Source organism: Vicia villosa, unplaced genomic scaffold, assembly GCF_029867415.1.
Source record: "Vicia villosa cultivar HV-30 ecotype Madison, WI unplaced genomic scaffold, Vvil1.0 ctg.001177F_1_1, whole genome shotgun sequence".
In the NCBI taxonomy this organism is placed as follows: domain Eukaryota; kingdom Viridiplantae; phylum Streptophyta; class Magnoliopsida; order Fabales; family Fabaceae; genus Vicia; species Vicia villosa.
Genome location: NW_026705518.1, coordinates 62,441 through 76,440, shown reverse-complemented (window position 1 = coordinate 76,440; position 14,000 = coordinate 62,441). Strand labels below are relative to the sequence as shown.

Here is a 14,000-nt window from a genome sequence, read left to right as displayed (position 1 = left end):
ATCCTAAGGAAATTCGAAGAGTGGCTTTCAAATCTCTGTCCAATGCTCCAACTGACAGGTGGATGAGGCCAAATGAGAACAAGGGACGAGAACAAGAGAAATGAAGGAGTTTTGATATCGCAAGAGCTTCGTATATAGCATATCGAAAAGAGTTTCAAGTATCAAAGCAACAGACATATAAGTCTGACAACTACAAAGGAAACAATCCAATGACAATGTGTCAATGGCGGAGACACCAGAGAATAAAGAAAGCTTAGAGAGAGATTATTGGAAAAGATGTGGGAGAATCAAGTAGTAACCAACTTCCTCCCCCAAACAAGACTGAGGAAAGGTTACCGGTAGGAAGAAAACTATTTTCCCCAAGAAAAGAAAAAATCAACGAGAAGAGATTGGAGAATCCAATGGAGGATGAAGACATGTTGGCTGGAAATTTTGAGTTAGACGAAGAATCTTCCCTCAACTTAAATTGTAATGTTGTTTCAGTTTTACCCTATGAATACGATCAAGTTACCGAGGTCGGGGAGAATGAAGAAACTGATGAGATCTAGATGTCCACACATAAGCCTGTATATTACTATGTAATGAATAATGGGGCAGTCGAAGAGTAAAATGTGTTCTTTGAACACCCATACCAAGGGATGAAAAATCACCTGAAGCCCCTATTAATAAGGGTAAAAGTAGAGAATGTGGAGATCAACAAGATCTTGGTATATTGAGGGGCAGCAGTAAACCTGATGCCATAATTCATGATAAGGAGGATCGAGATGTTTGACACAGATATCAAGCCTCACAACATGGTGTTTTTGAATTACGAAGGCAAGGTGGGCCAAACTCTCGGAGTTATCCAAGTGGATTTGACAATGGGTTCGATCACCAGACCCACCATGTTTATGGTAATTGCTGCGAGAGCCAACTATAGCTTATTGTTATGCCGTGAATGGATTCATGGCACGGGGGCAATTCCATGTTCACTTCACCAGAGGATTGCAATCTGGAGGGAGGATAGAATAGTTGAAAATATAAAAGCGGATCAAAGTTACTATATGGCAGAGATTAATCATGTGGATAGAAGTAATTTCGATAAGAATCTGGCAAATATAGGACCATGCAATCCTACAGGTGATATTTACTCACCAACGAAGAATGCCCTTTATTTCCTCACTTTGAGCTCAAATGGATATAAACAAAATTTCCAAAACAATTTTAAAATTAAAAATTATTTTACTAACTTATATAAATGAAAAATATTCAATATAATAAGTAAATTTTGAATTATATAAAATTAAATATATAATTTATCCATTAAATAAAATTAAGACAAAATCTTTTTGTAATTTTTTTAAACTAAGTGAAAAACGATATTTTTATCATAATTAAAATAATTTATATATTTGTGATTTTTATCTATTATTTTGAAAAACTATGTAATTCGAAATTTATATTAAAATATGAATAAAATAGTAAATAATTTTATTCTTACTTGATCTCTTTTATTTTAAATTTTTGTTGAATAATTGTTAATGTATTTATTTTTTATATAATCATAGTTGTTGTGTATTAGTTATAATTTTAATAATTATTAATGTGAAATTTATTAAAAAATAATTAAATTTTTTAGGAATTTTATTTTTTAATTTATAATTGAAATTAGAATAGAAATATCAACAGTATAATAATTATTATTATTATTCATAACTTCTAAATTATATCAATTTTATAATATCTGAATTAATCAATATCTCAAAATTTTCAATTTTTTCAAATATGCATATCCAAAAAAACCTTTTCAAAAATGCATCTCCGAAGGGTATTTTAGGGTTTTCACCCCATGGGGTCTATAAAGAAATTGTCTAACTAAATATCATTTCAAGCTGAGGGAATTAGAATCGAAGAGCTAAAAACATTTTGAACAAGACTGCTAGCAACCCACTATAACACACTCTTCTATTGAAAGTGTGTCGGGGAACAAGGCAAAAGAGTGTTTACTTTCTATAGATAACTGTAATTAGTGATTTGCTCACAGTAAAGCTGTGGATTATTGTGATCAAATGTAACTCAATTCAACCATGATTAGTTTCATAACCTTTAAAAATAAAATAATTAATTTCGGTTTTAGCACAAAAAGGAATGCAACCAAACTTTTATATCTAAATACCATGATTACTTTCACCCTCGACTCAAATGGTTTTTGCTATGTAAATAGTAACTGAAAGAAGCAAAACTTTGGACTTGGTTGCAGGTGTAAACCAACTGTTCCCTATACCCGGGGCAAAATTACCATAGACTCAACAAAAAACTGTTATCATACAGTTGAATCTGGTTCTTGATTGCCCAGCTAAACTGCCTCCTGACTTCATATTTCTCATTTTCACTCAAAAAATGACCAGCCACGATCCGTTGGATGAAATAATCAATGAACTTTAACCAGTTCGAAGTCATAAACCAACCATGAATTTGGTGGTATACTGCCACTGTCTCCATCATTCTTAGACCTGAAACAAGCAAATGTTAGAGAAAGTTATAGTGATTCCACAAAAGTAAATTATATGTATTTAATATATGAATTCAGTCACATACGTCATTGACGGTGGTATCACAAGTCTTCTCTTTTCTCCAACTTGCATACCTGAGAAAAGAATGTATTTAAATTTTAATAAAAAAAACTCAATTAGAGAAAATAACAAGGACAAAATGTTTAAATGGCTACCTTCAAGGCCAATATCCCAACCCTTAATAACTTCTCCTTTACCTGAAAAAGGAGATGCAAGTGTGAGAACACAAGTCATATCCAGGTAATAATAAAAGGTTCTGGTAAATAGTGATATGTTTACCAAGGCGAAATTTGAAAGGAGCTTCACCAGCATTTGACTCAACCACCACTCCATTTTCCTTCAACTTGCCAGTGTAATTGATGCTGATCTGTAGCCAAAGACCATTTATTTAAATCTAATCTATAATCAAATCAGCAATTAATGTCTGTGTTGATAGAGGCAGTAACTACTAGTCACTAAAATATTTTAAATTGTTCAACAGAACTACCTTTTTCCCTAATGCAGCAATTTTCCCATTTGCTTTCCCGGTCTCTAGCTCTTGAATAACTAGTCCATCTGACAATGTTCTGACTTGGGAAGACTTGGCATCCTCCGTATTATTTCCATCCTCTTTCGTCATCACAGTACTTGGCTCAATGGATAAAGGCACATCAGAATTTACAACTTCATTGCCTTTGTTTTTACTTTTCTTCTTTTTCTTAACTTTCTTGTCTTCAGATTGATTTCCATTGTTGTCCATATTGCTGCACAAGAAATATTAACCAATTATATGCACAGTATAAGTTGTAGTATGTTAGGCACCAAGAGAGGAGGATATTAAATGTGTAGAGTCTCCTTTTTATCATCATTCTTTTAGAATTTTTTGTTGCTACTTATCAGTTGTTTCCAAAATGCAAGGTAACGTTAATTATTTCTGGCCAAATATGACCCTTACCCAGCAATTATTTCACATGTTTTCTACAAAATTGGTTAGGAAATCATCAATAAGCTCAAAGATGAATTATTATGATACATCAACTCCCCAAAATAACTATTTTTGTTGCCAAAAAATTGAACGCATTGGGCTAGATCATTTAACTCACGGCATGAAACATATATCAAGGAGAACATGAAGTTGCAAATGGGAACAGTAAGATAGTTGGACTAAATGATATACCTATTGAGGCAAGGAAGGGGCTGGGATAAAATGCATAAGATGGCTCACATGGTTGTTCAAAGAGACTGTTAGGTCTAAGAGCATGCCAAAGGAATGATGAAGTCATTTTATTCCAATTGTATCTTTAAGAGAATTATGCTAGCAACACACTCCCTAAGACATTTTTTTCAACACTATGCTATTGGTTGAAATTCAAATAGGGGCCACTAAATGCATGTGGGGCCTAAATGATTTAGTGCGTCTCATTTAAAGTTTTAATCAGTAACATAGAGTGTCTTGACAGCACTCCTCTTTAAGAACAAAATTGACATGCAAAACTCATAAAAGATTCATAAATCAAAGCACAAGGCTGCAAAGAAGAAAAAGAGGAACAATATGAATAGAAGAAAAAGAAAAACAGAGGAACGATGGATACAAAGAAACTGAGAAGAACAAAAAAAAAAGAAACAGAAAAAAGTTAACAATGGATGCAGAACGAAGGGCAGAGGTAGGAACGCCGGTGACGATGGCTGCAGAACGAAGAGCAGAGGTAGGAACGCCAGAGACAACGGCTGCAGAACGAAGCGCAGAAGGAGGAACGATGACTGCTGCGGCTGAAGAACGAATTGCAAAAGAGGAGGGAAATGTTACATGATGTTTGTATGCTGGAACTGCCGAAGAGAGAAATTAAGTGCAGAAACGGATGAAGGAAGGTTAGGGTTGGAGAAGAACTCAAATTTGATGGGAAAACCCAAATTACACTTACGTTTTAAATATAAGGGGCAATTTCAGTTTTTCTAAGGGGAAAAGATAGTGGGCCAGAAACCGCTCCAGGCCAGGAACCGCTCCGCTCCCCGCTATTTTCCCTATTGCGACCGCTATTATGTTATACACCGCTAAGGCTCTTCTCATAGCAGATGGCTCCTGCACCATTCCGCTATCCTACTACAGCACCGCTATTGGCCGCTGTTTATGTACACCATTTGATCCAAGCAAGGTGGACAGAACAAAAGAATACTTCAGGTAAGACCTGCGGTGGAAAATTATAACCCAAGCTTATAGAAATATTTTACCGTAGACATAAGATCTATAGTGCTACATGGGACTGAATGTGAGACAATAAGGAGCCAACAAGAAACTAAACCCAATGTTGCAAATGTGAAAATGTTACAATGTATTATGGTTGCACAAGTTAGGATAATGATTGTTTATTAAAGAGAAAACCATGGTAACTTGCATTGTAAACAAGATGGTGGAGCATCGTCTTAGGAGATTTGGTTATGTATGAAGAAGACCTATAGAACAATTGGTAAGGAGGGTGGATTAGATAGAAGATATAGTCCAACGAATAGAGGGGATAAAGAAAATTATAGGCTAAACCACAAGAGAGACTTAGAGTTGAACAATACCTTTTGATGTTAACAAGTTTAACAAGATTTACTTAATTCAAATACATGAAGAAAAAAATTGGTATATGGATTTTATTTGTTAGCTGCTGTTTACTTTACAGAATAAGAATACTATCAAATTCTAACTATTTTAGAAAGCAAAAATACTTGAACCAATTCAAGTTTGCATTTATTTAATTAGCCAGATTACTGTAGAAATATTTAAACCTGTTCAATGTTTCATACTTTACAATGTTTCTGCTACTTAATAATGTTTATCTTGCCACCAATTCAGTTTCAGTGATGAAGCATGTGCTAGTGTTTCGGTATTATCTCGTATCAAAAGCATAATATAATGGCACTTACTTTTCAATTGTAAGCTTTGGATGTTGCTCTTTCCTTTCAGAAAATTTATCAATCAGACTATCAGACTCTACTGTCTCTTTGTTGGCTTCACCATTTCCATTGTCACCTTCAGGCTGTTGTGAAGCTTTGTTTAAATGTTCTTTCTTTCTCTTCTTTGTTTTCTTTTGAGAATCTGTTTCAGTGGAAGGCAGTGCAACAGTGTCTGAAATCTTAACATCCCTGCTAATTTGCTAAATAGTGTTAGATAACAAAGATTTGTTTTTTTTTCTGACAGGATGTAACACAATTTTAATGACAAATTATAGTAAAAATGACATGAATCATATAAAATTTTGGAGAATGGACAATTCTTAACATGGCATCTTTATGTAGATTAAGTAAAGAAATTTATTGTAAGGAGAGTGATTTCTTCCTAAGCTTTTACTTCTTTTAGCACTCGAGAGATTTCATCTGATATTCAATTGTGAAATGACAAACTTTTGAAGCACAAAATACATATTAGGCCATGCATAGTAACAGAATATAGGCCATACCAGGTCATTACTTTAACCAGTATAATATCCAGTGAAATTGAAATATGCAAGGTATATATTTTGTTACTAACTTATACTAGGAAGGAAAGCCTAGATGTGTGCTGCATCATCAATACATTATACAGTTGATTTTGAGTTCTGTTGCATATGTCCAGGGCATGAAGAGTATTTCAACAACTTCATCTCCATATCAAATACAACATGTTGTAGAGTTATTATAGTATTACCGTATTACCTGATCATATAAATAAAAGTTGGTAAAAAACTCACCCATTAACTGTGTCCTGACTATTGTGTTCATTTCCCTGAGCCTGAGGCAGATTAGTAACATTGCTAATACAAGCAAGTGTCTCTTCCTTGGACCGTTCCTTCCTTTTTCTCTTTGGTTTTTCATCCTGTCCCTGACCAACCTGTGAGGAAGGTAGTATTTTATCCGTGGTTTCAACTTTCCTGCCTCATATCAACGACAAAAATGATCAACAACCAAATCAGATATCATTGAAATTAACTAAATGAAGTTTGTAAAGGCATCGTCAGTTCTCCTTTTAGGAACATTGTCTTTGAAAGCAGATGCAGAACCAAGGTGCAAAATACTTTGCCAAGGTATGTTAAGCAATTAGGTAATAAAAAGATATTATTTAATATTTTAAATATATTCATGAGAAGTTTTAAGACCTGCTGCAAATAAAGTGAGGACGTTATTATTTGTATCAAATACAGTTTTTTATAATTATCTCTAAAGCAGCAACACTTTTAAAAAATAAAACAAAGTCAACCTAGAAACCTCTTATGGCAGAGAGAGTACTAGGAAGGGTCAGACTCGCGAAATTGTTTGTATAGGAGTGAAGGACTTCATACACCATTTTCAATTTTGTATCTCGTTGAAAGTTGGGTAAAAGAACCAGTGGTTAGTCTTCTACAAAAAGTTACCCCCGTATTTTTCAGCTACAATGTTAAAGGAATACCAGTCCAACTCTTAGAAGAAAAACAAAAAAATAGTGTGATGCATTCATTTTAATTAATTAACCAATACAAGAGATGATGCCTGTTAATTTGAAGTACAGTAATGCTAACAACATTCACTCTATTATTTGGTGAAATACACTTGAGTCTCATCACTTTATATGGGGCTCAGTTCCAAAATAATGGGACCCGTAAGCAGTTCACCCGGTAAGAATGACTGTTGGAAAGAGGGTATTAGAGTAAGTGTCACTAGCACTACTCATTTATGTATGACAGATGATCATTCCTATTGTAAGAAAGATCCACAAGTATTTTTAAAATATAAAACAAAGCAAAGCTCATCAAAGTAGGAAAATATCCGCCACCGGTAAGAATGAGTGTTGGAAAGAGGGTATTAGAGTAAGTGTCACTAGCACTACTCATTTATGTATGACAGATGATCATTCCTGTTGTAAGAAAGATCCACAAGTATTTTTAAAATATAAAACAAAGCAAAGCTCATCAAAGTAGGAAAATATCCACCACCATAAGCCAAACATGCCACCATCTCATCGATGACATTTTTAATTTTCTCTTTAATCTGAGGAGGCATTGCCAAGTAGGGGTGTGCAAAAAAACCGGTTATCCTTAACCAAATTGATATCCAAATTATTCCACTTTTTAAAACCCAATCCAAATGCTAAAATATAAAATCGGGTAACCATTTTGTTATCCAAATATAAACCGGTACCCATAATAATAATTTGGTTTAGTTATTGGATACCCATATTTCATTATATATTAAATTTATATGTTTTTTTTTATAGTTCACCATATACATATATTAAAGTTAAATTTCTCTAATAAGTTATAATATAATTTTAATTTTACTGTATAAAATTTCTATACTTGTTTACACATGTTTTGTGATTAACTTTTCTAAATCAAAATGAATAACTTTGTGTTTAAAAAAAAAAATGAACAACTTTAATTTCAAAAAAACTAAATTTTGTAACATAAAAAAAATCATGGTGCTACTGTTAAGTGTAAGTGCGTAACGTGATTTACCAACAATGACTTGTTGAAATTGATAACAATCACTTATTGAAATTGATAGGAAATTAGAAAATACATAAGAATTATATAGAAACTATATAGAAACAGAGTCTAAAAGGATGGTTTGAAAATTATTTTTCATTTCAGCTATGACTATATAGAGTCTAAAAGGATGGTTTTAAAATTATTTTTCATTTCAGCTATGATTGCCTTGGCCATTTAATCATGAAATTTTTTCATGTTTCATCGCTTCACATTTCAGACACTACTTCTTTATAATTAAATGTTTACTCACTTTTTATAAATAAATACATTTTGTCATTTGTATTAATACATTCTTTAAAAAAAACTTATATTAAAATTTACGTGCACATGTTAGTTTTTATGAAATTTTTTATTAATTTAAACATACTTATTTAATTATTCTATAGAGAGATGTTTTTTTTGATGTTGAAAATAAAATTTCATTTTACATTTTTTTTAAATAATAAAATAATTAAACTGGTTTTAAAAATTGAATTTTTTATTTAACTTTTTTTAAAACTGGTTTTTTTTTTTAAAAAATAAAAAATTGGTTTTGAGAGAAACCGGTTTTAAACCGGTTTTTTTTAAAAACTGGTTTTTACGAGAAACCGGTTTAGAACTGAACCGATCCACATGTAAACCGGTTTTTAAAAAATAAACCAGTTTTAAAGAAATGGTTTTAAGATCCAAACCAAACCATATATATGGTTTAATTTGGTTTGGTTATTGATCCATGCACACCCCTATTGCCAAGAGCCAAAAGCCAAGTGTAGCCATAGACTCATATAAGTCATCCAAAGATGTGAACCAACCCATGGTTGCCACTGGACTATACATGGGTCAATTGTAACAGACACATAGATGTTGTTTAACTTCATGAACTAAGAAAAACACCACCATTAACATTTCTGAATGAATTTTAGCAAAGGTGATATTAGTAGAAACCTGTCCCATTATTAAATCAAGCACTGTGAATATTTCTGCTGTAATGAAGACCCCTAAATTGTAAAATCATTATTTCAAATTTTCATGGCCTTAGTGTGTATAAATGTAATAACTTGGTCTAACTATGCAAATTAATCTAACATCTTATCCTGTGAAAAACAACTATATCTGAGCAATAACAGCTTCTATAATATAATAGGAACTCAAGGCATGAACACTTACTTATCATCAGCTTGATGCTGATTCTGTTCATTTCCTTCCAGAAGATCCTGAGTCGTGTTCATTTTTGGCTCATCCTGCACGGCGTTGCCTATTTCGGCGGAATGGCCATTAGCAGAACTCTTTGTTTCCTTTTCCTTCTTTTTCTTTTTTGACTTTTTAATATCCCCAACCTCCAGAACAGGGCATGGATCAACCAATTGATCTGAAGGTTCAGCTTTCCTGCTTCATTACAGATATACTTTATAAACAAAGGCAAGAATAATTAAAAGTTTAACTACAAAAAGGAAGACCAAAGCTGATAAGAGCAAGCATGTATCCACTCAATCATATTGAATTGAAAAGAGGCATCAGCCTGGGATATAAATAGCAACCTATCCCATCTTTAACTCAAGCACTCTGAATATTTCTTCTGTAATGAAGAGCCCTAAATTTATTATTTCAAAATTTCTTGGCCTTCATATGTTTAAATATAATTAATAATTAATAACTTGGTCTAACTTTCCAAATTAATCAAACATTTTATCCAATGAAAAACAAATATAACTGAGCAAAAGTTTCTATGGTATAACAAGAACTGAAGACAAAAACACTCACTTATCATCGGCTTGCTGCTGGTTCTGTTCATTTCCTGCCAGAAGATTCTGAGATGTGTTCATTTTTGGCTCATCTTGCACAGCATTATCTAGTTCGGTGGAATGGTCATGACAAGAACTCTTTGTTTCTTTTTCCTTTTCCTTCTTTTTCTTAATTGACTTTTTAATATCCCCAACATCCAAAACAGAGCAGGGTTCTACCAATTGATCTGAAGGTTCAGCTTCCCTGCTTCATTACAAACATAATTTATGAACACAGCCAAGAACAATTGAAAATTAATTATAAAAAGGAAGGCCTAAAGCTGATAAAAGCAAGCATGTATTCGATCAATGATATTGAATTGAGAAGAGATACCTATGAGTCTGACTGTCCACGACAACATTGTCAGTTTTCAACGTTGTTTCAATAGTATTATCCTCTCGGTCTTCACCATCTTTGTTGCCAGCACCAACTGTTTCTTTATCAACATTATCATCCATTTCCTGATCCAAGACCCTTCCAGAGGCTTTATTCTTGCAAATAGATGAAATTGGTAGACTATCTTGGTCATCAATTTTCTGCGATTCAACATGCATGTTGTCACCAATAGTTTTCTTTTCTTCACAACCGCCATTGTCATCTGACTCACCAATAGTATTATCCTCTCGGTCTTCACCATCTTTGTTGCCAGCACCAACTGTTTCTTTATCAACATTATCATCCATTTCCTGATCCAAGACCCTTCCAGAGGCTTTATTCTTGCAAATAGATGAAATTGGTAGACTATCTTGGTCATCAATTTTCTGCGATTCAACATGCATGTTGTCACCAATAGTTTTCTTTTCTTCACAACCGCCATTGTCATCTGACTCTACCAACTGGTACTTCTTCCTCAGCCTTCTTCGGCTTCCTTTTGTAACTTTTCGACCGCTATCAGAAGAAGCTTCCTCTGCAGTCATCACAATCAAAACAAACAAATGATACATAGTCAAGAGATTGAAATGGGAGCAAACTATAGATATACATGTTGAAGGATTAATATGAACATTTGAACGTGCCTTCATTGAAAATAGGAGATGGTGGGAAAACTGTATCATCGTCATCAATAAAACTATCATCGTAGTCGTCTTCGTCACTGTGATCAGATCTCTCCGTTTCTGTATCAGCTATATCTTCTCCATATGATTCCCTTTCCATTGAAGTGAAGGAAATCAAGAAAAATAAACCCACCTAGAAAAAGGACAAATTGATATACGGTCGTATTTCGTCTTTAATTAGACACATAATCCGAGTAAAGATTTGGGCTCAACCATGAAACAATTTTGTGTGAACTTCTTAGAACTAGTTTGGATAAACTTTTTAGCAAACACTTGCAGAAATATGAAAATCAAAATAATCTTCCAATGACTTTGAGACATCCAGGCATATATTAAATCAAAGCATGCACCAATATACTTTCAAAAGCTCCTTGATTACCTTCTTCATAAGCACATATAAACTAACATTTTCCTGAGCTTGTAACCAAATACTAATTTAAGTTAAAATAATTGAAAGATCTAGTAAATTACAAAATAATTCAAATTTGAACTTAATCAAACTCCCACACATCTATATTCTCAAAAGCTCTTTCAATTAACTTCTTTATAAGCACCTATAAACTCGCATTTTTCCTGAGTTCAGAACCAAATACTTGTCTAAGTTAAAACAATTGAAAATACTCATAAATTACAACATAATCCCAACTTAACTTCAATCAAATGCCATCAGGTTTCCATAATCCTAAACAATTTCAATGTGTTAAAAATGCATGCTAACCAATAAATAAATAAAGGCGCAAGAAAAAAAATTTAAAAAAAATTAGTAAGAAAAACATAAGGATACGATTCACCCATAGTATTGGTATAGTGTCCACGGGCAAGATAATACCCGCAGAGATGAATACTCCGAGGGCCAATGACGGAGAGAACAACATTACCATATTCTTCAAACTCCAAATTCAACTGCAACGACTCACTTTTTCCAGGATAAAGAACACAAAGAAAAACAGGGCTTTTATTTCCCACATTACATTGCAGTGTGCTTTTCGTAATTGCAGTGCCAAGCCCCAAAGTGGCCTGAAAATGAAAGTTTACAACTACTATTAACAATCTAGGGCCTATTTGAGCTTATCTACTGCCATAAGTTTTGTGACACTGTTTGAGAGACTTGATCAAAAACAGCTTATGACATTTTTCATAAATTTTTTTGAACTTGAAAACAAATTATAGTATATATTCAAACAGTTTAAATTTGTTTTATTTTTTGTTATAAAAATAGTTTATGCGAGTTTATTCATAAGTGATTATAAGTTCCAAATAAGCACTTGTCAGAAATAAGCAGTTATCAAAATAAGCACTTGTGCTATAAGCTGCAAATAAGGTGTTTATCCAAACAGGCCCCTAATCTTGTCCGAAATAAGAGATTGGATACATATTTAAACTGACAGTAAGTTTCACATAAACTACAATTTGTAACTTCGACCGAATCACAGAGACTAAATCAACGCAGCTTACGACATTCTTCAAAATAGCTAATGAAAACAAATTATAATATATTTAAAAACAGTTTAAATTTATTTTCTCTTTTGTTATAAAAATAGCTTGTGCAAACTTATTCATAAGCGCTTATTTTGACAAGGACTTGTACTATAAGCTGCACATAAGTTGTTTATCCAAACATGAAATTAATGATGCATATTGGATTCATAACATGATTGGATGATCGATTGTAAATTAAGACATGCAATGAAAGATTAAGCGTAGAAAAGAAGACGATGATGAGAAGGTGGTTACTATTGAAATATGGAGGCGTCCTCGGGAAGCATCGTGTTGGTGAGTGAAAGGCTTTCCAGGTTTGATTTCAACTCCTGCAAATAGAATCAGTGTGAATATTTGATAGATATTAGGGTTTTGAACGGAATTGAAATGAGAGGAGAAAGAGAGAGTTACCCCAAAATGCCATGTGGTTGTGGAGAAGAGATGTTTTGCTCCTTGGTTGAAATACTGTGCGAAATGGTGGGTTCGTAAAACCCTAAACCCGGAAATGATGATTGGCGCCTTGGTAAAATGTTGAATATATACTTGTTTATTTTATTTTCCTTTTTTACATTTTCACTCACGCACAACGGGAATGGTCTTTTGAAAACGGCTATGTTAAGACAATGCACATCTATCTATCTATCTATAACTAGTTAGAGACCCGTGCTGTCGCCCGGGTGCATTATTTATGGTGTAGTCTTTTATGAATGATACGAAAATTGCAAATTAAAGAAGTTTGACAAAAATACATTTAAAAAATGAAAATCAACCATTTAAAAAAGTTTTTACCAATAAGATATTAATTAGTAGTATAAAAATTAGGTTTTAAATTAAAAGAATTAAAAGGATCTTTATATGGTCGGTGGCCTAGTATATTTAACTAAATATGCTTATAAAAAAATCTAAGTCTTTTTTACTTAAAAAAATCTCACCTAGCATTGACCCGTATAGGCTAGGCAGTAGGTCTTTGTTAGTTGGTTTGACATATTCTCACCCCTACTTGTGTTGAAAGTGCCCGTATAGGCTAGGCAATAGATCTTTGTTAGTTGGTTTGGCATATTCTCACCCCTGCTTGGGTTGAAAGTGACCCGTAAGATTAAATATTTTCTTATTATATTCATGTGCTAATCATGTGTGTTATAGATAGATTGATCAATTGAATAGTATTTGAAGAAAAAATGATCACAAGGTCAATTGAATAGGAAATGTAAATTATGTAATGTAAATTTTTGAACGATAATCATAAATAATTCTATTGAAGAAAAAATAATATTTAAAAATAATGGAAAATGATGCAAAATGAATCACTTCAATGATGCAAAATGAAGTTTTATAAAATAAATTGAAAAAAAATTGAAGATATTAAAAATCCAAGAAAACTTTTATGTAGATTAAAATTAAAACTTCTTACATTTAGAGAGTTTGAAAAGATATTTATAGGTAGAGTGGATTTGAGGATAAATGAAATTTTTTATTTCTGATTTTGTAATAGAATTTTCATTTGAAAGATGCAACATGAAATTTCATAAAAATAAGAGAATAAAATTGATAATATAAATTTTTTCCATTCGCATACTCTCTTAGTCCGACTGACTGTGATTTTTGAAAGGTTTTTCAAGATTACAAAATTTTAGAGTGAACAAAGTATATGTATTATCAACTCAAGAAAAACCAATTCTTTACAATTT

At 32.7% G+C, this 14,000-nt stretch overlaps 1 protein-coding gene across 3 annotated transcripts; it reads right to left on the bottom strand.

The window, feature by feature from the left end:
- Positions 1-2,092: 2,092 nt before the first annotated feature.
- LOC131633798 (peptidyl-prolyl cis-trans isomerase FKBP43-like) lies at positions 2,093-12,881 on the bottom strand. 3 transcript variants are annotated; one of them, XM_058904483.1, is made up of 14 exons: positions 12,724-12,881; positions 12,568-12,641; positions 11,618-11,850; positions 10,795-10,925; positions 10,112-10,685; positions 9,758-9,985; positions 9,164-9,385; positions 6,245-6,424; positions 5,442-5,660; positions 3,040-3,295; positions 2,832-2,919; positions 2,708-2,749; positions 2,578-2,626; positions 2,093-2,492 (listed from the first exon to the last, which is right to left on the bottom strand). In XM_058904483.1, exons 1-14 carry the CDS (start codon positions 12,734-12,736, stop codon positions 2,411-2,413), a joined length of 2,391 nt encoding a protein of 796 aa, XP_058760466.1. In that variant the 5' UTR covers positions 12,737-12,881; the 3' UTR covers positions 2,093-2,410. The 3 variants fall into 3 exon arrangements, with proteins under 3 accessions (XP_058760466.1, XP_058760468.1, XP_058760467.1); XM_058904485.1 differs by having other exon boundaries at positions 9,164-9,382; XM_058904484.1 differs by having other exon boundaries at positions 9,758-9,982.
- Between the last annotated feature and the right edge of the window lie 1,119 nt (positions 12,882-14,000).

Coding starts and splice junctions, on each gene's coding strand:
- LOC131633798 (XM_058904483.1), bottom strand. Junction 11,851..12,567: donor GACGCCTCCATATTTCAATA/GTAACCACCTTC, acceptor TTTCATTTTCAG/GCCACTTTGGGGCTTGGCAC. Junction 10,926..11,617: donor ACCAATACTATGGGTGAATC/GTATCCTTATGT, acceptor TTCAATGGAAAG/GGAATCATATGGAGAAGATA.